This window comes from Ambystoma mexicanum, chromosome 5q, assembly GCF_040938575.1.
Source record: "Ambystoma mexicanum isolate Mex_15411 chromosome 5q, UKY_AmexF1_1, whole genome shotgun sequence".
Classification (NCBI taxonomy): domain Eukaryota; kingdom Metazoa; phylum Chordata; class Amphibia; order Caudata; family Ambystomatidae; genus Ambystoma; species Ambystoma mexicanum.
The window spans coordinates 214,432,994-214,456,539 of NC_090933.1; the positions used below are offsets into that span (position 1 = coordinate 214,432,994).

The 23,546-nt window shown below is 44.8% G+C and overlaps 1 protein-coding gene across 1 annotated transcript in view; it reads left to right on the forward strand.

The window, feature by feature from the left end:
- LOC138497339 (cytosolic non-specific dipeptidase-like) overlaps positions 1-23,546 on the forward strand; it is a 221,281-nt gene that overhangs the window by 44,874 nt on the left and 152,861 nt on the right. The window contains exons 2-4 of the mRNA XM_069620735.1: positions 655-765; positions 20,742-20,885; positions 23,045-23,207. Coding sequence (XP_069476836.1) covers positions 655-765; positions 20,742-20,885; positions 23,045-23,207 — 418 coding nt within the window. The remainder of the gene's footprint in view (positions 1-654; positions 766-20,741; positions 20,886-23,044; positions 23,208-23,546) is intronic.

The following is a 23,546-nucleotide window of genomic DNA, read 5'->3' on the forward strand; positions in this document are numbered from 1 at the left end:
GGGGCCTAACCTTTTCTGTCACCTGACTTCCCGGGGCCACCGGGACTTGTAATGTCTCAGTGACACTGGGAAGTCGGGCAGTGGAAACAGTGTTACAGGGTTTGGCGGTGTTACCGCCAACCTCGTAATGTGGCCCAAAGTGCATGGTAAAAAACTTGTGGCACAGTCATAATTAGACCTATAGTGACTAGGCATGAGTGCCTCTTTTACACGCAATAGTAAAACACCTTCTGAACCATGCAAGATGCAAACCTCTGGGCGGAAATGCCACTGGTCCAGTTATAAGTTCTTTCATCTGGACTCTGTTGCAGAGTATGCTTTTTTTGTAAAGTCATGTGTCTACATTAGGCTAGCTGAAAACTCAAGGCGCCTGCTAGTGGTTCAACAAACATCCCATATGATCCGAATAGCATATATTTTGCATACCCCATATGCAGCCACTGTATCCAGTAGAAACAATCTCTACTGTGGGATCTGGGTTTTCTATCAGTGCTTGCCAAGAACACGGTATGTATTTTCTTTACCCGATGGCCAGGTTGGCAAAGGAACTTGCAATTATTCTTACCGGCAAGCCTGGTTGGACTGTTGACTGATGGACCAAACCATAGTATTTGAGGATGACCATTTCTCATGGATTTTGCTTGTGTTTTACAGATGCCAGCAATACTCTGCCTGTCGTTGTTAATGCTCCTGGCAGAGGCATTGCCTGTCCCTCAAGAAGAACTGTTTCGGTACATTGATGCCCACCAAGACGAATATATACAGGTGAGGATTCTGTAGATGTCGGCACTGCAGGAGGCAAAAGTGGAAGCGTTACCCAAACTGTCCTTCAACCATAAGTAACTTAAAGGTGTTACATTGTCCAAAGACTTATCAATCCAGCACAGTAGGCAATGAGAACTGAGTTTGAAAAAAAAAATGGGCACAAATGTGAATTAGGTTTTACACTGGTTAACTGTGAGTCCATGTTTTTGCCCTATGCAGCATTTTGTTTGCAGAATGTCGCTCTGGAGGAGCCCTAAAGCTATTCCTTGACACATGCATTGGTTGCCTCCATGACCATCGGAGTTCAGAGCGGGCAGAAGCATGGAAACGGCTCTCCTGAACATCCACGAAGACTTGCTCTCAAACCTTGACTCTAACCTTCCTTCTGTTATTATCCTCCTCAATCTCTCTTCTACTTTTGATACTGTCAAACATGCATCCTTCAACCAGCTCCGTGATAACTTAGGTATCACTGACCTCACCAGGCCCTGGCCTGGCTGACATCCTTTCTCTCTGATTGAACCTTCAGGTCCAACTTGGGTCCTTCCTCTCGTCTTTCTCCCCGGCTGTTCAACCAATACCTGGTGCCTCTCACCAGCTGTATAGCTGCTCTCTGCTCCAACTTTAAGTGCTATGCGGATGATACTCAGCTCTTTCAGGCTCCCCTCAGCCGCCTCTTCTCTCTCCCTAATTCTGGATTGTCTGTCTGCAATTCAGGAGTATTGTTCCACCAATGATCTCTGCCTTAATGCCAGTAAAACAGAGATCCTCCTCACTGGATCACCAGCTCCTTCCTTTCCTCTCACTCTTTGGCCGCCCACCCTGGGCCCTCTTCCGGCTCTTACCTGTGAGGCTAAGAACCTTGGGGGTCCTCTTACACTCCACACACTTTCTCTCCTGACATCTCTGACAGCTCTAAGAAGTCAAACTATCAGCTGCACCTCCTCAGAGGTACTCTTCCTTTCCTCATTTTGCCCCAGAAGCTCACTGTCTCCAAAACTCTGGTCATCTCTAGACTGGACTGCCGCAACAGCTTATTTCTAAATCTACCTGCCTCTACTCTGTCCTTTACAACTCATCCAGTACAGGACAGCAAGACTTGTTCTTGGCCTCAAGCCCAGGGATCGTATCCCTCCAGTGCTGAAATCTCATCATTGGCTGCCAGAGATCCTCTGCATTGTCCACAAGGCTTTCTGGGGCCTGGGACCGCAATACCTACAACTCTCTGCTCCATGCATTGGTCACCTGGCCACCCTCTGAATTTGGGTCCAGGGCCTTGCCTGTCAAGTTGCTCCACTCACTGCCTCTTGGCTCCCCCAGCACTTGTGGTTTGTATCTGTAACCCTACAGTCCCCTCACTCTGCACTTATGAGCCACGCGTTGGCTGCACTTTCTGATTTTGAAGAGTTTGGCTGAGTTGTTAAATGCCGCAGAGAAACGGGCTTTGATGTGAGCTCTTCTTGGCGAGGGCAGAGAGTCTGTGCTGCCTTTGGCGCAGGCGGTAGGCCAGTTTGTCAGAGGGGGGCACCTGTTGCCCTCCACTTCCTCTCCGCCTCCCTGCACTTGCGTTTAAGGATGACGAGGTCGGGTCATACCAAGAGTTGCACTTGGATCTGGGCTTCAAGTGGAACCTCATGGCTGGGGCAAGTACATCTGGAGTGTCAGAGATAGAAAGTTGAAGGTTGGAAAGGGCTGTGTCATGGTGTGAGTCAGCCAAAGGTGCAGAAGCAAGAGAGAAAGTAGCAGTGAAAGCCTCCACTGACCCACGCTTCATGGGTCGGATGACCGAGAAGGTAGGTGGTAGTGCTGGAGTCGGCTTGGACTGGGCGGTAGAGGGAGGGAGGGAGGGAGGGAGGGAAGGAGGGAGGGAGCGAGAAATGGGAGCAAAGGAGAAAGTGATCACTCCAGGAGAGAGGAGAGGAGTGGTGTGAGGGTTGGAGAGTGGGAGGTTTCAGGAGATCAGAACATCCAGGGTGTGCCTGCAGAGTGAGTCAGGCCAGAGGGAGGAATAAAGGGAAAGTCGCAGAGATTGTGAAAGAGTCCTGCTTGGAGCATAAGCCTAAGTAATTCCACACAGCTTGGAGACCAAAATCTTCACACCAAATAATAGTAAATATTGTAAGCTACCATATATTGCAAGCTACCATGGTCGTGCGTGGAAAGTAATTTCTAACTACAGACTAGGTTCAAAGTGTGACAAATTCTAAACTACGTTTAAGAGAAGAAAAAGAGGAAGAGGAAAAAGTTAAAAAGGAAAAAATTAAGTTAATAAAAGTTCACAGAGCTAATTATTATAGATATCCTAATAAATATGTCAGCATTTTAATTCATAAAGAAAGGTACACCTTATTAAAAATCAATATAATACATCTGCAGAAGGATTTTTTTTTTTTACATCAAATAAGGAAAAAGTCAAAAGCAAACGACACAATATATTTCCCAAAAGATATATGGAGCTTGTGGTGGATGTTCAGGGCAGTGTGCAATTTTCTTATCAGCTGCCCAGTAAAGTGTGTCCCTCTATCAGTGTTTATGCTGACTGGCACTCCAAATCATGTTCTAAAATCCCTTATGAATGTTTTTTCAACAGTTAACTATATCATTCCTCCTACATGCAAAGGCTTCAACCCAACCTGAATCTACTAATACAAGAATGTACTGGAAATTGTTGCACTTCCGCAGCTGTACATCAACAACTTGGAGATTCACATAGCGCTGTGGGTGTGCTCCTGGCATTGACTGAACAGTTTTCCCCACATTATTTTGCTGACAGATGATCTACTGTCATGAGTAAGTCCATGATAAATACAAGCCAGGCAGGACCAAAATACTTCTCGACGACTAGTAGACAATGTTCCTCCCACCAAGTGTACCTTCTTGAAAACAACAACCCCTCCTTTATATGAGTTATTCACATTTTTAGGGCAGTGTTTTGTATGTATGGTAATTGCTCTAAGGTGGTAAATGGGGGACTTGTGTCACACCCTTTATTGTTAAAACGTGTTCATCTTGGGAGTCAGAAATGCCTGCTTAGCAGCTGTTTGCTACCTCATTTCCACCCGAGACTTCGTCATTCAGGGCCTGTTGTGCTGCACACTTAATATTGGCTATCCGTTTGGGCATAATCAGGGCTTCTAAAAAGGTTTGCTACATATTCATACATTTGTATCTGAAAACTAGTTGATGTCAAGAACCCTCTCTGCTGCCACAGCCAGCCAAAATTGTGTGCCACACCAAAGGCACAGTGGGAATGTGTGAATATGTTGCCCTCTTTTGCCCCGCTAGTTTACATGCTTGTGTCAGTGCTACTAATTCAGCTACTTGGACAGAAGTGACAGTGGGCAATGTATTACTTTCTATTATATCTGCTAGGCAACAAACCACATACCAAATTACCAATCAGACAGTTTTGTCTCTGTTATAAGATCCGTCCATGAAATACAACATTTCTGCATTTTGAATCAGTATGTCAAATAGGTTCTGTCTTGGCCGCAAGAGTTATTCATTAATGACTACTGTGAGAAACCGAAGGGTATCATCTGGGCCCAAGAAGAAATTAAGCTGAAAGCAGCTAGGCCTTTATTTAACATTATTTTGGTGAAGGGAAATCCCACACTTTGTCTATTTATAGATGTGAGGGCAAGCATAGGTTTGGGGACACAGATAGAACTTTGATTTTGACTTACAGACTCAGACTTTCCTTAGTTTTCTTTAGGATATAGAACTCCACATTACATAAAAAAAAATCAGAAAATCCCACACATTCACAAGACTTGGTGTCTTGGGAACCTTTCTTGCAGGAAAAGGATTCTCATCCATTGACCAGCCATCTTATTCAGTTAAACCATCACAAACTATCGTTAAACCCATCTAGCCTAAATAAAGATAAAACGGAACAGGATATCAAAGGAGACTTGGACATTTTTTCTGAATCCGGATTTGAAGGAGGATCAGATAAGACAATAGCCAATAATCGGTTCCATGTAATGATGTCGCCGCAAAAATATTGCTGAAAAATTGCCGTTTTTTGTCACAGCATTATTGCATGGAACATGTGGGGGACACCCCCGCAACCCCATTTTTTTTTTTTAAATTTAGATTTTTTTTTGCCCCTGTCCCCATATATATGGTCACCTAAATGATATCGCCACGACATTTTCCCGCAATTATTTACGGCGACCATATATATGGCGATATTATTACCTGATACCAATTGGGTATCAATTGAAGGGGCCTTAGCCCGATTAGAAGATCATCAAATAAAAGCCGAAAATCATTTGCAAGAGGGTTTGGAGAGATTGATAACTGTTCAGGAGAGACCCAACATCCCACAGGGAGTTCTACAACCATAAAAGGAAGGGGAGGATTTAGGAATTTTATTTCTAAATTGTGAGAGGTTGGCCACCCAATGCCAATGGGGAGACGAATTAAAATGTGTTATGTGGGACCTTTAATAAAAGGAGAACATCAAACTTCATATCAGTTGTTAAATCTTCTTGGAACAGTTTCTTTCACTGAAGAAGCTCTATTACAAAGAGTAGGACACACCTGTAATTTGTACAGACAAAAACTCAGAAGCATCAAATGAACCTGGGAGAAACTCTTGTAGAACTAAGAGAACGAATAAAGAATACTATATCTTTATGGATAGCTAAGAAAACCTTACCCGAGGTAATTGAAATGTTAACCACCGAACAATTCGTTCATTCCTTCCCTCCATTTTTAGAAAGGACCGTGTTGCAACTAAATAAACCTACACTACCTTTGGCCATTGAGACTGCCCAAAATATTTAGGCGCTAATCGTCATTTCCATTCCCTGCATTAGAATGAAGAAAAGGAAGAGAATCGGGGTCACCCTCGACTTTCCCAGTCCCAACAGGAACGAACTGGGGTTCTTATTAAACCCAGGGAACCAATAAATGGAGAAAGAGAAAGAATAGACAGAAGACCTGAATTCAAGGGTAGAGAAGATAAGAAGAGAGAAGAGATTAAACCCATACCCCCTATGTTTTTCCTTTAAAGAGCCAGGACACTTGGCAAGAAATTGCCCAAAAAATAAAAAGGAAAACCAATGGAGGTTGGATGTTTACTAGAAGTCGAATTGGGGGAACAATATGAAGAAATTAAGACCCGAAGCACTGTTTTTGTGGCAAACCATCTAAATCCACTCGATAATCAGCTATAGTGAATGGGGAAACCTGTACAAGCTTTGGTAGACTCTGGGAGTTGACAGGTGGCTATACGAGCGGATCTCGTTCTTTCAAAAATCTTAACGCCACCTTGGTAAGGATAGTCTGTGTCCATGGAGACCAAGAGATTTATCCAACAAATATCCATCCCTATTAAAATAAAAGGCACCCATAATACTGTTCCAGCAGCAAATATACCAGGTCTCCCCGAAGAAGTAATTATCGGTAGTGACTTCACTGGGTTTTCCTCTCTAATACAAATATTTTCCTTGTTTTCCAACTGGCAAGAGGACATCTTTTCTCCTAAACCAACCCTCTGAAATTGATCAGCATCTTTAGGGGGTTCTGACCAAGTGCCAAATTTAACCTCCTCACCACTCAACCCTTGGGCGGGAAGCCCCATATTTTAGGGGAAGCGAAGTGAGAAACCTGAGGGTAGTCTCACGTCTACTCCCCAGTGATATTCTGTTCAGATCACCAGGGAAGGAAGGGCCATAGCTTTTGCATCGCGACCCTGGGGGTGGACAAGCAAGGGAGGATCACCTAGGTGAAGGATCCTTGGGGATTGGGGAGAGAGTACCTGAGGACAAGACTTGGTATTCCCCCCCCTTTTCCTAACACTGTCATAGCAGACCCCTCCTCAGCCTTTATGGGTTATATGCAATCCCAACCCATAACTCCCCTTTCACCCCTATCTGGCACTAAGACAAAGAAGAGGAGACTAGGAACACCGCTATAGTACTGGGACGAAGAAGAGGAGTATGCAGACCTCTACCACTGAAGGTGAGGCATGTTCCAATAATTATTTTTATTATGGTCGGCCAATACCAATTGAAAACACACACCTGAGACCTATTAACAAGGATCAGGTTTATAAAAGATGGAGCACAAACAGTACAAAGGGAGAGAGCTGCCATGGTGCAGGAAGAGTGAACTGCCTGGGGGCAGGAGGAGGGAGCTTTCGTGGTGCAGGAAGAGAGCTGCCTGAGAGCAGACCTTGGTGGCAGGAGATCCAGAGGTCGAGAGACTTGCCACTATCCTGGAGGACCCACAAGACCAGAAGCGATCCAGTCACATGGTGTGTGCGGGACCGGGAACCCATTGCAGTTCATGAGGACAGCAGGAGCTGTCAAACTAACGAAAAGCAGAACAGCTGCAAACCGCAGATGCTCTGGTTGCCGTTGTATGCTGAGAAGAGCCCGGCGAGGAGTAGTGAGAGCAGCCTGCCTCCCGGCTGCCCAGGAGGTAAGGGGGAGCAACAGGGACCGTCGCAGTGGAGCTGGAAGAGCCGGTGAGGGTCAGAGAATTCAGTAGTGCCGGAGCGCTCCCAGGAAACCACAGGCAATTCGCGGTTCACAGAAATGCATGCAATTACTCGATCTTAAATACCGAACTGAAAACAAGGCACTACTTGAAGGTAATTACTACATTTTTGATTATTGGACTGAACAAAAAGATCGAATTTAAGGAAAGGCACTGTTTTAATGCAGTTGATTTAGCTTGAATACCGAATTGAACGAATGGCACTATTTGAATGCAATTGCTTGACCTCGAACACCGACCAGAATGAGAAGTGCTACTTGAATGCAATTGCATTATCTTGAATACCGAACTGAATTAACAATACTGTTTGACTGCAATTACACAGACTTAAATACAGAACTGAATGAGAAGCACAGTGTGAATGAAAATATGCAATATTAAATACACAGCAGGAGAGAAAGTATTGTTTGATGTAAAACTAAGGATTACTATTCACTGGCATATTAAAACGGATTGAACATTGGCAAATAAACGACAAGGAGTGTCAGATTGAGCAAAAGCAGTATTGCATACAGAACTAAAGCCGAGCGTTTAACAAATCATTGTGGAGGAGACTTGCAAAAGACTGATGTACAAGAGTGTAACGAAAGAGGCCAAAGGGGAGGAACTACTGGTTGCGTAACCTGCGATGGGTGAACAGTGTTGTCCAACAACTGCTCCAAGACCGGCGGGCCATAGACGGTGAGAAACCTGACACGCAAGTCAAGTGAGTAACACTGCAATCTTGGGGAAGGGATTCCTGAGAAATTAAAGAACTGAGAAACACTGTCTTGGCGAAGGGAACCTCAAGACCGCCTTTTTGTGAACTGTGCTAAATTGAACTTGGGGAAGGAAACCTTAAGATTTGGCAGAACATTGGTTAGACAAACAGCTATTGGAACAATATTAAGCCTGAAAAATAAGGCCCAAGAAGAACTTAATCTGAAAGCAGCTCTTTATTTTTTAACAGTATTTTGGTTAAGAAAAATCCCACACTTTGTTTATTTATAGATGTGAGGGCAAGCATAGATTTTGACTTGCAGACTCCGACTTTCCTTAGTTTTCTTTAAGATTTAGAAATCCACACATTAGTTATACGGCAAGTTGGGCCTTGCACATCATGACATTTTAATAAAGCTAGTTGAAACTTGAGTTCTGTTGTCTGTCGTCTCTCTTGATAACCTGCCTGCCTCACACTACAGTCATGAGGCTCACACTGCTGGGGATATTCGTCTGTCAGATTAGTAGAGAAGCCAGATTACTGGGCGCGAGGCAGCGTAATGTTTGAGTTTAATAATATCATTTTCGTTTCCTCTACTGTGGGCGGACCCACTTTAAAAACTGTATGCTATCCGCAGAGCGGACAGCATCAGCAGAGTCGAGCAGTCTGCAGTCGGTGCAGAGGGGCAGTGGCACGGACCCAGAGGAGCCTGAGGACCCAGAAAAAAGTAACAACACAACGGCAGAAGCTGAACCCACAGGGTTGCGGTTGAGCTGGAGCCGAGATGCCTCCGAAGCATCTGCCGGAGAAAGTCACCTCTAGTAAAACGAGGTAAGAACGCCTCCGCTACACTCATGCCCCCACAAGCCACAAACCCCCTTTTTGACAATACAGATAACAGCGCAAATTCACTGCCAGAAGCAACTAAGGACGCGAAATCCAGATGATCTAATAATTGACATAACGGAGGATAAAGACTTGTCAGCAAACGCTGACCCAATAAAACGACCAGCGGTTAGAGAAGAATTGGCAGAACTTGATCCAGCAAGTATGGAAGAAAGGCAAGTGAAGGAGCTTGAGGGAAACCGATCGACAGTTTCCCCAAAAACGTCCCAGGCAAAACCAACAAAAATAACTACCACCAGAAGACAAAAGGAAAAGGTGCCGAAAAGAAAAGGAAAACCTATTCGAAATATGTTGACCAGTAGTAGAGGCACGGATAAAACTAGTGAAGATGAAGATATAAAAAAAACTAGACAAAAAAAAGGGGGACAAAAGAGAGGTGAAAACCAAACAGACACTCTACCAAACCCACTAATTTCAAATGCTCTGTTGAATTTCTTTAAGAAACAAACAATTCAAACGAAAACTGGACTCAGTAATAGAATTGACAGACGCAGAAATGCTAGAAGTGGTAGACTGGAAAAACTGAGGACTCGAAAGGCATCAGAAGTCCTGAAACTGAAACGGGACCGGACAGGCCTCTAAAGCTACCTCAGGAATCGGATACCACAATTCAATTAGAAGAAAAAAATTCAACGGTTCCATCAAGGAAAGAAAAGGAGAGTCAGCATTCTAGCAAGATGACGAAAGAACCGACACCTCAAATTTTAAATGAGGAGATCCGGCCACGGGGAAATGCCTCTCCCGTCGCCGAGGTGAATCCGCAGCTAGAGGGGAGTCCACTACAACAGGAACTACTAGACCCCACAGATAAAGTCAGTTCAAGATCCCCAGAGGCATAAAAAGTTGCAGGAAGAGGGGGGGAAGGGCGCTGCCCCCAAATACAAGGGGGACGGGGGAAAATGAGTGAGCAGCCTTGGACAAAAATTCATCTGCACAACTTAAATAGAAGTGAAACTCGACCATTCCAAACTGCAGAAAAAACATTGCTATTAATGGATACCACCGGGGAGCACGGAATGTATCAACCAACCCCATCTCCACTCCGGACTCCCGGTGGGCCGGAAAACATGTCACAGGCCTACCTCCATTCTCACACCCAAGAACCAACACCAAGGAAGAACTGACACAGTGAAATTTTGATGGATACACAAAAAAACTCACCAAATGGAAAACAAGATCTGACAACAATTATGGCAGCAATAACGATCGCTCTTGCCCCTTTTGGCAAATTGTACGAAACAATGAACGAAGCAACAAAAGACAACACAAAAATCCTAGGGAAATTACTATCCAAATTTGAATTTTTGGAAGGCTACATAACGGTGGTAGAAGCCAAAAATGAAAAAACAAATATCAATGCTGGAGGCGAAATGGGCACAAATGGACTCCAGGGAAGGGACACAAAAAACTAAGGCACTAAACAAGACCGTGGAAAGTTGAACCCAAACATATCCAACAAAGGAGAAAGATGATATGGAACAGACGCGCAGCAATCAGACAATCTATACAGCCAGAAGAGACCCTAAATCCTAAAAGCAATCAAAAAAAAGATAGCCCTACAGTTGGCAAAGCAAATAGACACACAGAAGGAGACAACCCCACGACCAGTACACAATAAAGAGAGAATCAATGTGGATTTAACTAAAAGTCCTAGCCGAGATACCGAAAAGATGACCAAGAAGCAAAAAGAGGTTATCCACTTAGAAAACTCGCCAAAAACGACGGAGGAGTTCCTAATGACAAGCTCATTAATGGATATGTCAGTCTACTCAGTGGAGACAGATAAAGAAACCGTCCACGAAAAAGATCATGAACAGATACCACAAGAGCATTTTAAACGAGAAAAATTGAGACAGTGATGTGTATGGAGCACAAGACGTACACAAAGAAGGGGCAAATATCTGGCGAAAAACAAGGTGAAAACCAAATGGAGCAGAGTCGTCTGAAACACACAAAAGAAAAACGAGAATGGAATCGAAGAAATGAGAACAGACGGTCGCCAACACCGAAAAAACAAAAATTACAACGAACCTGGGAGGAAAGGACAAGGAGGACGCCAAGGAGAGAGGGACTAACTAGACGAGAAAAAGAACCGGAAGAAGTCGGTGTTCAAACTGGAACAATCGTCGTGTAAAAGTGAGTAGATCATCCTTAACAGGAAAACCGTGCTAAAAACACTGAATAAAATCAACTCCCTAAAACACCTGAACACAGACGACTTCCTATTGATAGAACCATACCACTGTGACCAGAAAGCAAAAACATATCTCCACATTAAAAGCTAGGCCTTAAAGAGTTTCACACATTAACCTCAAAAAGAATTAAAAAAGATAGGCTTCACATTGACCGAAATTGTGCAACAAGAAAAACAATTGAGTATAAGGGGAAGAAACGAGGAGAAAGAAGAGGGTATATTTCAACAGATGACAAACCCTCAATCTCCGGGAAAGCCGAAAAGATACGAAGGAAGATTGGAAAAGAAACAGGGGAAACTTTAGAAACAGGAACTACAGCAATCAAGGAGGCAGACGGGAGCTAAGCGGCAAAAGGGAGCTCTACCCTGAGGGGCAAAGGCAGAAAGCACCGCCATGGAAGAATGAGAGACTCTATAATGACAGTCATGTTTCAGAAAGAAAGGAACAATATCAAAGACCAGCAAAAGAGGGCAGGAAAGAAAATGGAAGGTATGAAGAGACCAAAGAAAGAGGAGAGGATGAGCAGAATGGGAAGACCTAAGAAAACCAAAAGGCCTGTGGAAATGGTTGAAAGCGGCATTAAACTCTAAATTGGATAAATAGCAACCACTAGGAGGTGAGTCGGGGAAACGACCTCCTCCAGTCGAACTTCAGCAAAAGAAGATAAAGAACACCGTGACAATGGCTTCATGGAATACGAGAGGTCACCATCACCTAACGAACCCATATAACGAAGCTCTCGGGGCTTTTGATATACTATGTCTTCAGGAAACATGGTTAATGGAGAAACCGGCACTGGACGGTTTCGAAATGGCATTCTCGGCGACAACTAAAGGAATCTTTGTCCACCCGTCAGCAGGGCTACTTGTAGCAGTCCGAATGGGTTCAGGAATTGAAAATACCAAAATAATAGCAGAATCGTATGGTATTCTGGCAGTTTTGACCACCTGGACAAAAAGGAACTAGCCGCCTAGAAACAGAAGATAGCAATTGTGACAATATACTGGAACCCGCAGAGAATATCAAGCCCGGAGTTCTGCAAAAAAAATAGAAGACATGCTGGATATCATCTCAGTGGAAGATCCACAAACACACATAATCATATGTGGAGATTTGAATTCCAATTGCAACCAAAATACGTTAAAATAGTGAGGAGGAACGTCCAGACGCAAGTAGAAGAAAGAGGAGCCAGATGGAATGCCTTAATGAAATCAAGGAACCTACATAATGTCGAAACATCGAACATGGGGGGGGGGAGAGGATACCAACCTGGGAGAGAGGTGAATCAAAAGCTACCCTGGACTACGTTTTTACGTCAGAAAGTATGCTACACTACATAGAAAACTACGCAGTAGTTAGAACCACAGAGAGTGACCACAATTTGGTAACCATCGCATGGTCATCAACAAGCCATCTCACCCAAACGTATCAACACTCGAGAGTCGAACAGCCAGCTAACTCGCCTGCGCCTAACAGCTTCAGACATCACAAACATTACGGAGAAATATCAGAGAGGTCCTTACCACGGACCAGAAAACAGCACGACCAGACTATCTACCCTTCCTCTTGCAGCACAGACAGAAAAGGAAAGGGGGAAACCCCGCTTAAAGGAACAACACACACGATAAAGAGCTAGTTGAAAGAAGAAGAGAATTAAGGAAAACAAAAAAACAAGCTAAGAGGCTTAACACCACGACAGGGTGGAGAAACTTGCAATTCGCAACAAGGGCATACAAAACCAGGATTTTTTGGACACCGTCACGTGCAGTATCAAAAGCATGCAGAGGCGATGCTTAGGGCCCTAAGCTCCAAGAAATGTAGTGATATTTGGACACTCGTCAAAAAGCCCAATAAAGAAGCAGTCAACCGACTGACCAATGCGGTGAGTGAAGAAAAATGGGCCACTTTTTTTGAAGATCTGTTCAAAGTTCCGTCATCTACGACGCGAATACAAAGAACAAAAGGTCCACGTTGGCTTGATGTGTCTGATAAACAAAAGATGTTCAGCAATACTCAAGAAATCAAGGGCACCAGGCCCGGATGTCCTGAGTAATATAGATATCAAGCAAAATGCTGACACGTGGACAGATTTCATCATTACGCTCTTTGAGCACTGCAGAGATGCACAAGCGTTCCCGACATCATGGGCAGAAGCGGTAATTGTACCGATTTTCAAGCAAGGCGACAGAAGAACCAGGCAATTATTGCCCAATAGCACTCTTGGACATAATTGGGGAAAATCTTCGCTACTATACTGTTGAGGCATTTTCAAACTTGGGCCAAGACCTCACCGGCAAACGACCCCTTTCAAATGGGTTTCCTCAAGAACTGAAGCACCATAGTAAACATTTTTATGCTGAACATTATAAAAGCAAAGGTAAAGCAAGGAGCGGCACCAGTACATATGGCTTTCATAGACCTGTCACAGGCATTCGACAGAGTGGACAGGGAAAGACTATGGAGCAAACTGGAAAGTTGGAAATGCCCAGGAGAGCTACTGGACCCAGTGAGGGCCCTTCACGAGAACACCAGAATAAGAGTTCGCCTCAACACCCAAGGTACGCTGACGCGTGAAATTACAACCAACCACGGAGTAAAGCAAGGCTGCCCATTGGCCCAGGCACTTTTTATCGCATACCTGGGTGACTTTAAAGAAACAACTCTCAGTAAGGTCCTTCCCGCCTAAACTAGGAAACACAACTATTTCACGGCTACTGTATGCAGACAACCTTATTCTACTGGACCAGACGGAGATAGGCCTACAGCGCCAATTAAACAACTTGGCGACATACATGGAACAAAACAACCTACAAATAAATAAGAAAAAATCAAAAATTCTGACATTTAGAAGGAGAGATGCAAAAAAAAACAGAAGTCACAAATGGTATCTGGATAAGGAAACAATCGAGGTGGTTACTGACTACAAGTACTTAGGAGTCCTGATGGATGCCTCAAACCAAGAGGACTCCATGCAAACAACTCTTTGGAAAAAAGCAAAAAACCTGGCAGCACAGATGAGAACCCTGGATAGAAAATACGGGAAATTTTCTATCACTCCAGTCCTCCATTTCTACAAAGGGAAAATAGTCCCGACCATCACCTATGGGATGGGTGCCATGTTGAATATACCAAACACCATATGGCAGAAATTGGAAGGGTACCTTTGGAAAACTCTGCTAGGTCTACCTAATTCAGTTTCAATGGACCTTATTAGACGAGAGTTGGGCCTGCTCTCTCTAGAACCATCAGTAACATTGAGTGTCATGCAAATCCTAAGAAATATTTTACTACCAGAGGCCCCACCAACATATGATTATCAGAACTGAAATATCAAGTCGTAAACTGACCGCCTTAAACACCTGGATGGACAAGCTAAAAGAGAAACTGGAGGAGGTGGCATGCACAGAAGCAGACTTGCAAGCAAACCCAGAAAGAGTAAAAGACAAATTGAAGGCCCAAAACTGGATAAACACCCTGGAAAAAGCACATGGAAATAAATTGGCAAAACATCTCCCACCGACCTTCAATAGCCTGAATAAACCGCTACCATACTGTACAAAGTTTCCGGATAAAAGATTAAGAGCATTCTACATGAGAGCACGTTTAAATCTCCTCCCGACACGAGAAATTCAGGCAATCCGACTAAAAACTGCACCTAAAGATTGCAGACTATGTGGAGAAACCGACAATCCGGAAACAATAAGACATCTGTTAATGGAGTGCCTGGAGCTAAGAAAAATACGGACGGACTTCCTCAACAGCCTGTGTACCAGCTGGGTAGGCGTACATGGAGAGGAACAAGCCACCTGGTGGAATAGACTGTCAGGCGAAAAGACTCCCTGGACCTTGACCGCAGCAAAAATTCTGGAAGCAGCCTTCCAAAAAGTAAATGAACGAACTGAACAGAGACCCACCGGTGCAGCCAAATACCCTGATGGAGGCAATTAACTTAATCTAGTAACATTTTGTCTTCTTCTTCCTCTTCTCTCCTGACTTCTGGGCGCGACCTTGCCACCAGGGCTTCACTCTGCTCGACTTTTGGACTTATCTTCGTTCGTTCTTCCTTCTTCTTTTATGTCTCTCATTTTTTAGCTCCTAAGGAATACTGCACGATTCTTGTAAAAATTGCTAAAGCAATTCTATACGAGTAAATAAAAAATAAAATAGAAAAATAGCATTTTATCCTTTGTAGATCATGACGGGTACATGTGCTGTGTTTTTGAGCTCAATAACAGTGAAACTATAAAGGACTGCTACTTCTGAGTTCGCACCTATTGCATTGCTTTCACACTGCTGGAAAGATGGTACTTTAAACTCTTTAGTCTTCACTGCTTTTTGTCACCACCGCTAATTGCGAACTGTTCTCATGTACACAGGTTTGTTTATAGGTCATAACATGTAACTGTTTTTAAATGATGAAGGGATATATATATATATATATATATATATATATATATATATATATATATATAGCCTTCATTTCGTTTTTCATTTTTGAGAATTCATTTGACCTCTTTTTAAAAAGGTGGGATTAACCCCTGTATCCCTCACTGCACCTCTAATCTCCTCCAATGTATCTAGGGCACATGGCAGTCCTTCGGCTAAGGCTTTACTTTAATAGCAATTGCTTGCATTGTATGTTTGTTTGTATGAGGACGGCTAATGCAAAGCCATTCCTTTTTATAAGAATGCAGTGAATTTATTTTTCTACTCTGGGAAATCTAATGCTGGTGCATGTGATAGGGTTCTTTTGACTTTGTGAAATGCCTCTTCTGTCTCTTGTGTCCACTGCAAGGGCTCTAGTGTATTGATACTAGTACACTGCTCTAAGGGTTCTTTTTTTACTATTACTGCATAACCTAAGATCCAATTCATACAGTACCCCATCATCCATAAAAATGCTCCCATCTGTAATATTGTCTGGGTACCTTCAGAATAGCTTTTGTACAGGAACCGGCTATAAAACTGTGTCCTAACGTGACGTAATTTCCTCAATGATCTCTTTCCATACATAACTGTAATTTGCATGCAGATGCTTTGCATGTTTTTTTTTAACTGGTGCAGTTAAATGTATCGGGTGTCCTGCTTGCAGGCTTCATATGAGTGTGAGGCAAGTAAGAGGTAGGCTACATACTAAACCAGAACTGACTGTCTAGGGAATTTAACATCATCTAAGTCCTTCTTAAGCTGCTGTGAGAAAAACGTTGATGACTCTTTTTACCTGTGTGGGAGCCTGGTCCTTCATAACTGAATTCTACTTTAGGAAAATGGAAAGGGATACTGGCTGTATGGAAACTGAGAAAGCGCAGAGCATGAATGTAGTACTGCAAAAGGTGAAGCTGTCTGGGTATTTATTTGCATTTGTATAGCGCACTTGTAGCCCCAGCGCATTGAGGCGCTGTTACAAGAATTTGTAGGAATTTTTTATTCATATGGTAGCAGGTGACCAGAGGTCACTTGGTTAAAGCAAAATATGCACAGAGTCAGGTTACATAACGATGCAAGGTAGGAAACTTCCTTTTACAGATTGTTGGAATTTTTTACATTTCCGTCAAAAAGATTGGTTTTGATAGCTTTGCGGAATGCTTGCTGGGACTCGGATCCTTCTTAGGTGCGTAGGTAGTGCGTTCCAATGGGAGGCAGCCAGAGTGGGGAAGCTGGAACCCCCAGCGGTGACTTTTCTCGTTTTAGGCTTGACAATCATGTTGGAGTAGCACTTCCTTAGGGGTCTTGTGGCGGTGTGCTTGGTGATTCTTTGGATCAGGTAGGGGGGAGCAAGTTCATGGAGGCATTTGTGAGCGAGGGCAAGGGTTTTGAATACAATTCTCTCTTTGACCGGGAGCCAATGTATCGGTCTTCTCACTTCTGAAATGTGGTCTTTTCTTGAGGTTCCTGTTGCTGCTCTAAGTGCATTATTTTGGACTTGCTGGAGTATGGCCAAATTTTTGTTGGAAGTCCCAGCAAGTAGGGCATTGCAATAGCCCAGCCTCGATCCAATTATTGCCCTTGCGATGGTGAGGCAATTCTGGGGTGATGGGGTCTGGCAGTGTTGAGAACTTTAAAGTAGTAGGCTGATGAGGAGGCGATGGTGTTAACCTGTCTATCCATGGTCAAATCGGAGTCCAGGTAGACTCCTAGTGTCTTAACATTGTTGGAGACCTTGATGGGAATATTATCAATGGTGAAAGATAAGTACTGTTCACCGAGGTTACCCAGGGTGGTGGGTGATCCTATGAGCAGAAGTTCAGTTTTATCATTGTTGAGGCAGAGCCAGTTATCTGCCATCCAGGATTGGACGCTGGAGTAAATGGTGGTGAGTGTATTTGTATCCTCTTAATTGGTCCCCTGTGAGAGGGATGAGCACCTGTGTGTCATCCGCATAATTCGTATATGTTATGCACAGTGAGTCAAGGATGCTGAACAGAGGCCTCGTGAAGAGATTGTAGAGCGTGGGCGCGATACATGACCCCTGTGGGACAGCGCATTTCATGTGGTTAGGGGTGGCATAGGCTGAGTCGGAGAAGACTTTCATGGCCCTCTCTTGGAGAAAGGAGGTCATCCAGTCACATGCTTTAGGGGAGAGTTGCTAGATGGTAGCATAGTGTTGTGATCCACCAAATCAAAAGCTGCAGATAGGTCCAGTAGCAGGAGGAGAGCAGGTTTGCCTGTGTCTGAGATCGTCCATTTGATTCTTTAAATCTAGGAGGGTCGTTTCGGTGCCATGTCGTGGGCGGAAGCCAGATTGCTGCAGGCCGAGGAGATGGTTGTCTTCCAAAAAATGTTGGACCTGTAGGTAAGCTGGTTTGTCCAGAATTGAGTAAGAATGGTACAGTGGTAATGGGCCTATAGTTAACAGGGACCGTTGGGTCCATGGATGGTTTTTTGAGGAGTGGGTATACCCACGCCTCCTTAAGTCCAGTTGGAACATGGCCAGCCTGGAAGGAGGAGTTGATGAATGCGGTTAGGAAGGGAGCTACGATATGTGCCGAGTCTTTGAGTTTGGCTGGACAGGGATCTCCCTTACAGTTAGACGGTTTGATGGATTTGAGCAGGGCGGTGACTTCCAACTCGGTCATATCTTTGAAGTCAAAAACAGTGGGGAGGACTTGGTCTCAGTGGGCATGGTGGATTTGCTGTGCAAGTTGGCTATGAGGCGGTTAAGGGCTTTTTGATGGCCGCAAATTTTGGTTTGAAGGGAGTGGAGCTTGTCTAGCATGGCAGATTGAATACTGTTACACCAGTTTTCGTCTTTGGTGAGGGAGGGGAGGGAGGGAGGGAGGGACGGACGGAAGGAGGGAGGAGGGAGGAGGGGAGATGGTTTTCCAACTCCCTAAAGATGGTGAAGATTTCTTTGGAGCCAGATCTGGCGTCCTTGAATTGAAGGATGGCTTTGTAGGATATGGATATGGCTTTGAAGACATTTCTGGTGGCTTCCGAAGGGTTGGCTTTCCATACGGAAAGGGCAATCCTTATCTGGGAACGTTGGTCGAGGTGTTCTTTTGAGAACCATGCATTAGAGGGTTTGGCTTTTTTGCCTTTTTTAAGGGTGAGTGACGCAATGACGTTGATTGCTTGGGTAACAATCTCTTTAAAGGTGTTATCTGGGGTTTCTGGGTTCTTGGAGAAAGGTACCTGCAGGGCAGGGATGAGAAGATAAGGTGCTATATTTTCAGCTGTCAGTTGGCGCAAGCTCTTCGCGAGGGCTGCTGGGCAGGGGGTGATGGGCCTATGGGGCCCTTTTTTTAGTATTGAGGTTGAATTGAATGTAGTGATGGTCGGAACAATGGGATGGGGGTGTTGGCAGTGATTTGGATGGAGAAATTATGGTGGCTGATCCAGTCGAGTGTGCGCACTTTGAGGTGGGTAGGGTCAGAGATTGCAAGAAGCCCAGGGTGGATGGGGCTTTCTTGAGGTATTTGGCCTGGGAGTCCTTAGGGTCATCGAGCCCTAGGTTTAGATCGCCCAAGAGTATGACTTGGGATGACCTTTTGATGATGTCAGACAATGAGCGGATGAGGGTGTCCTGGAAGTCTGTGATGGGGCCGGGAGGTCTGTAAACAATATGCATAGCAATAGTGCAGTTATGGGAGACATTGATTTTTAATGGGAGATGGTCACTGTTGTGTTCAAGTTGCCCAACCGCTTCTCTGATGGCAAGGGTTTCCTTGGCAATGAGCGCCACTCCCCCAACCCCCGCCCTCTGGGATGTACGGTCTATCCTGAAAATAGAGTACCCTGAAAGGATGTCAAGGGATAGTGCCGGGCCTGAGCTTTCATTAAGCCATGTTTCTGTAAGAATTAGGAGGTCAAGGTTGTCTTTAATGATAAGGTCGTTAATGTCAAGGGCGTGGGCAGGTACATAACAGGCGTTGACCAGGGCACAGCTGAGTGTGTGGACCCTAAGAGGGGTTTAGGCAGGTAGCGAGGTGGGCGTAGTAGGTGGCCCCTGCATGGCGGTATCACTACAATTGGCCAGTGCAGTTGAGGGCGCCTCAGGGGGCATTAGGCATGGAATGCAATATCAAATCAACATTAGTCATGGGGGCCTCGGTGCCCCAGGGCGTAGGCACAGGGTCGATGGTAGTGATAATGTCAGAGTGAATAGGATTGTCAATATTGGGCATCAGTGCCTTAGGGGAAGCATGCATGGGGAACACAGTAATGGCACCGGGGATGGCCAATGATTGCATGGGTGTGATTGGTTGCACAGATGATATGGACAGCAAGGGGCAAACAGTAAATCGTTTTGCACACAGGGGCCCTGCCTCAGCCGCATGGGTGGACGTGCCTGCCGCAGAGGGGCATGCGTGGGTGCCCATGAGCAGGTTATGTTAAGGGAGTCTTGAAACTGTGACTGAATGTTGGAGTTCCCAGGTTTCACGGCCAGCGTCACGGATCGATGGTGATTAGTAGGGTGGCGGCAGACTGAAAAGGGTGGACATCTGAGACCGACCCGGGCGTTGCGGTCTGCCAGGCTTGGAGAATGGGTGAAAAACAGAGGGGGGAACGGGTGCACGATAGAGTCGTGCATTCCTAAGGCAGCATGGAGGCGGGCGGTGGGCATGGACATGACCCTTCCTCAGATGAGGAAATGGATTGCAAGATGTGACGCTCTTGAGGCAGCTTACCATTATGGCCGCTGAGATAGGAACTACTTGGGAAGCAGGTATCAATACTGTTGTTTTTAACGGCGCTTTGGTCCTGGACAAATCTGTAGGGATCTTTTCTTACTTTCAAAACCAGCATTACCTAGAACCAACAATTAGTCAATTTTGAAGTGCATTCGAAAATGAGTCCTCTGAATAGAGCAACGGTTAGTTCCGAGAGAGAAAACTGTTCACAGATATTGAATGAATGAAACTATAAGCTTTACCTATTGGAGATAAGGAAATAATCTGCACTGACGGCTGTGACTAGGTGTGGTTATGCTGACTAACTGGCAAAAGGTCCAGGCCTGACACATGTCTACACAATGCTTTTACTAAAGCCACAAATGCTATCTTTGTAAATGCGTGTTTTTTAATGATATATACTGATTATCATTGTTCAACTTCATTACGTTAGTCCCAAAAGAAGGAATAATTGGACAACTGGTTTAGTAGGACAGCACCTGGAACGGTAGACTTTCATGTGTCTTCCCCACTGCCTTTTGTCTTCCACAGAGACTGAAAGAATGGGTGGCCATTGAAAGTGACTCCAGTAATCCAGAGAAGAGGCATCTTGTCACAGATATGATGAACGTGGCCAAAGAAATGATCAAGAAAATGGGTGGCAGTGTTCAGATGGCAGAGCTTGGTGATCAAGAGGTAAGGTTGCACTCTGATTTGAGAAAGGACATATGCTTGTTTTTTTTCCCCAATTTTTTTTTTTTTTTTTTTTTTTTTTTATTTGACAGGAACATGTGAACAAATTCAATTGCATTGACAGTTATAAAGGAATCATAAAATGTGAAAAAAGGCTACAATGTAAAGATGAAATGCTACATACAGTCTACATAAATATGACCTAAAATGAAGATGGAGTAGTGCAGTTCATTAAAACAACCAATGATACCATATACTAAAGTATAAGCCACTCCCGAAACAAAAACCTTTAAAGAAAATCATTTTTATATAATAAATGGAGGGAAAAGCAAGGCGAAAAAGGACAGGGATACATAATAGGAAAGAAGGATGAGGAATAAACTCGGAGAAAAACGGGTTTATTGCAGGAGGGGAGATTTACAGCTTGCCTGTTTGTGATGTGTTGTCATTTAAGCCTTAGTGCTCATGGGTAGGGGGAATTCTTGGGCCTCATGTGCCTGGCAACAGAACCTAACATCTAGATCACATCGGGTAAGACTATTAACACCTGGGGGAGGCATTTCCACTTCCATATGCCCCCGCCCCCGAAAAGGATGCATGCAGACTGCGGCATTCCTGCTGATCTGTGCAGCAAGAGAAACATGGCTGAGCTGGGGCACCACGGTCCATGAAGGGGCGCCTTGCTTCAGTTCTGTGTTGCTAAGGGGGAGATGAAGCTGAGGGAAGGCAGAGCGAGAGGGTGCAACACTGCGTTGCAGCTGATGCAGCATTGCAGAGAGATGCAAGCGGGTGGGGGGATGCAACGGGGCTGAGCTGCCCACACCCTGCTAAAATGGACGGAGCTGGGGCCATAAGCAGGCAGTGTTCTGGTTGGCGTGGGATGCAGGAAGGAGAATTCTGAGCAATTACAGGCAAATAGTATCCAGAATTGCCCTGCAATTCTCCTTCCAGATTGGCTGAACCAATTAGAAAGTTGGCATAACAGTGTTAATTCACGTTAAGTTACCGGAATGTATGCGGTTTCTGCTGCCATTTACATTACCTGCAGGTGCTCTGGTGGATCTGAATCAGTGTGGATTGCCTTAGGTTAGAGGTGAGAGAGAGCGAAAACCCAAGATAGCTTTGCTGTTGTGTTGAAGGATGCAAACCAGAAATTGGTAACATGACCCCTGCCTGGGGTCCATGTTGAGGCTTTCTCTGGTGAGAGTTCATTTGTATCAGAAGAGGAGTCTTCTGTGCCCCTTGTGCTAAGAAAGGGCACCATCCTAACTGTCCCTTTATTTTCTTAATTTGTCCCTATGTCTACAGCCGGCTAAGATGCTTTATTCATTTAACTAAAGCATTCTTCCACAGTATATACTGTAATCCCTTTATGATTCACTAAGTGCCCATAGAAGCCACAGGACAATATCTCTAGGAGAGCCAATCGGGGGGTGGGGGGGTGGCGGGATGCCGATGCCGGTGGCGGGTGGGAGGTGGGAGCAGAGCTTGGTATAAAACCACACCGCCCCAGTTGCTAACCGTGGGATGCATTAGCAGGCGGCTCACATTTGGAGAAGAATGGAGAGCGCTGCAATAGGAAGAGGCTGGAATAGAGTGGAGAGGTGGCAGCAGTGAAGAGCGGGAGGAGGTGGTGAGAGCAAAGAGGGTCAACGAGGAGGTGGGAGCATCCGAGGGTGAGTGAATATGACAGGGAGAGGAGGTGAGGGAGTTAAGGGAGTGACAAAGGTGGTGTTAACATCAGAAGGGGGAAGTGGCATGAGGAGGTAAAACCCAGAGACGGGAATGGAAGTCATGAGGAGACCAAAGGACTCCGGGTGCAGGAGGAGGCGGTAAAACCCAAGGAGGAGATGATTACATCAAAGGCTAGAAGTGACACAGGGGAGGTAACATAAGGGGGTGATGCGGAGGAAGGAAACCCCACGAGTTCGAGGTAATGGCGAACATGGTATACAGAAGGTTGGCATTATAACTAGTATCACTTGTTCAACAAGAAGTAACCCACCAAGGAGGACAGGGTCCATTTACATTTGCTCGTTAAGTGAAACACCAGGGGAGAATATCCATTTCCTCATGCCTGATCAAAATATGTGATTTTGTGATGAATACTTGCGCCTGCAAGTCTTTGCCCGCCTACTGACTTCCATTTATATTTATTCAAGCTCCCAAATGGACAGAAATTACCTTTACCACCAGTGATTCTCGCAGAAATTGGAAGTGACCCAAAAAAGCCAACCGTCTGTTTTTATGGTCATTTAGATGTACAACCTGCCAAAAAGGAAGATGGCTGGGCTACAGAGCCATATAAACTAGAGGAAAAAAATGGTAAGATTTTGCACCTTGCTTTCTGTGTCCTTTGCTGAGGAAGAAACTACTGATCAGTGACCTTTTTGTCCTTGTTATATGAATTGATTGTAAAGTAAGCGGATTTATGAAGCACCCCTGTTCCAATAATGATGACCTCGTTGGACATGGCTTTTCAGAAAAACAGGTGGGTGGGGGGTTAGGCAGACGGTGAAGCCTATGTTGTTGTTTGCAGGTCGGAAGGACCTGCTACCTGTTGCCAAAATGAAACCTCTGTGTTCTTGGGAGAGGGGTATGCACTGGGGCAGGCTAGCCAAAGGGGCAGTCCCCTGGTTGTGAACCAGAGACTGTGTATGCAAG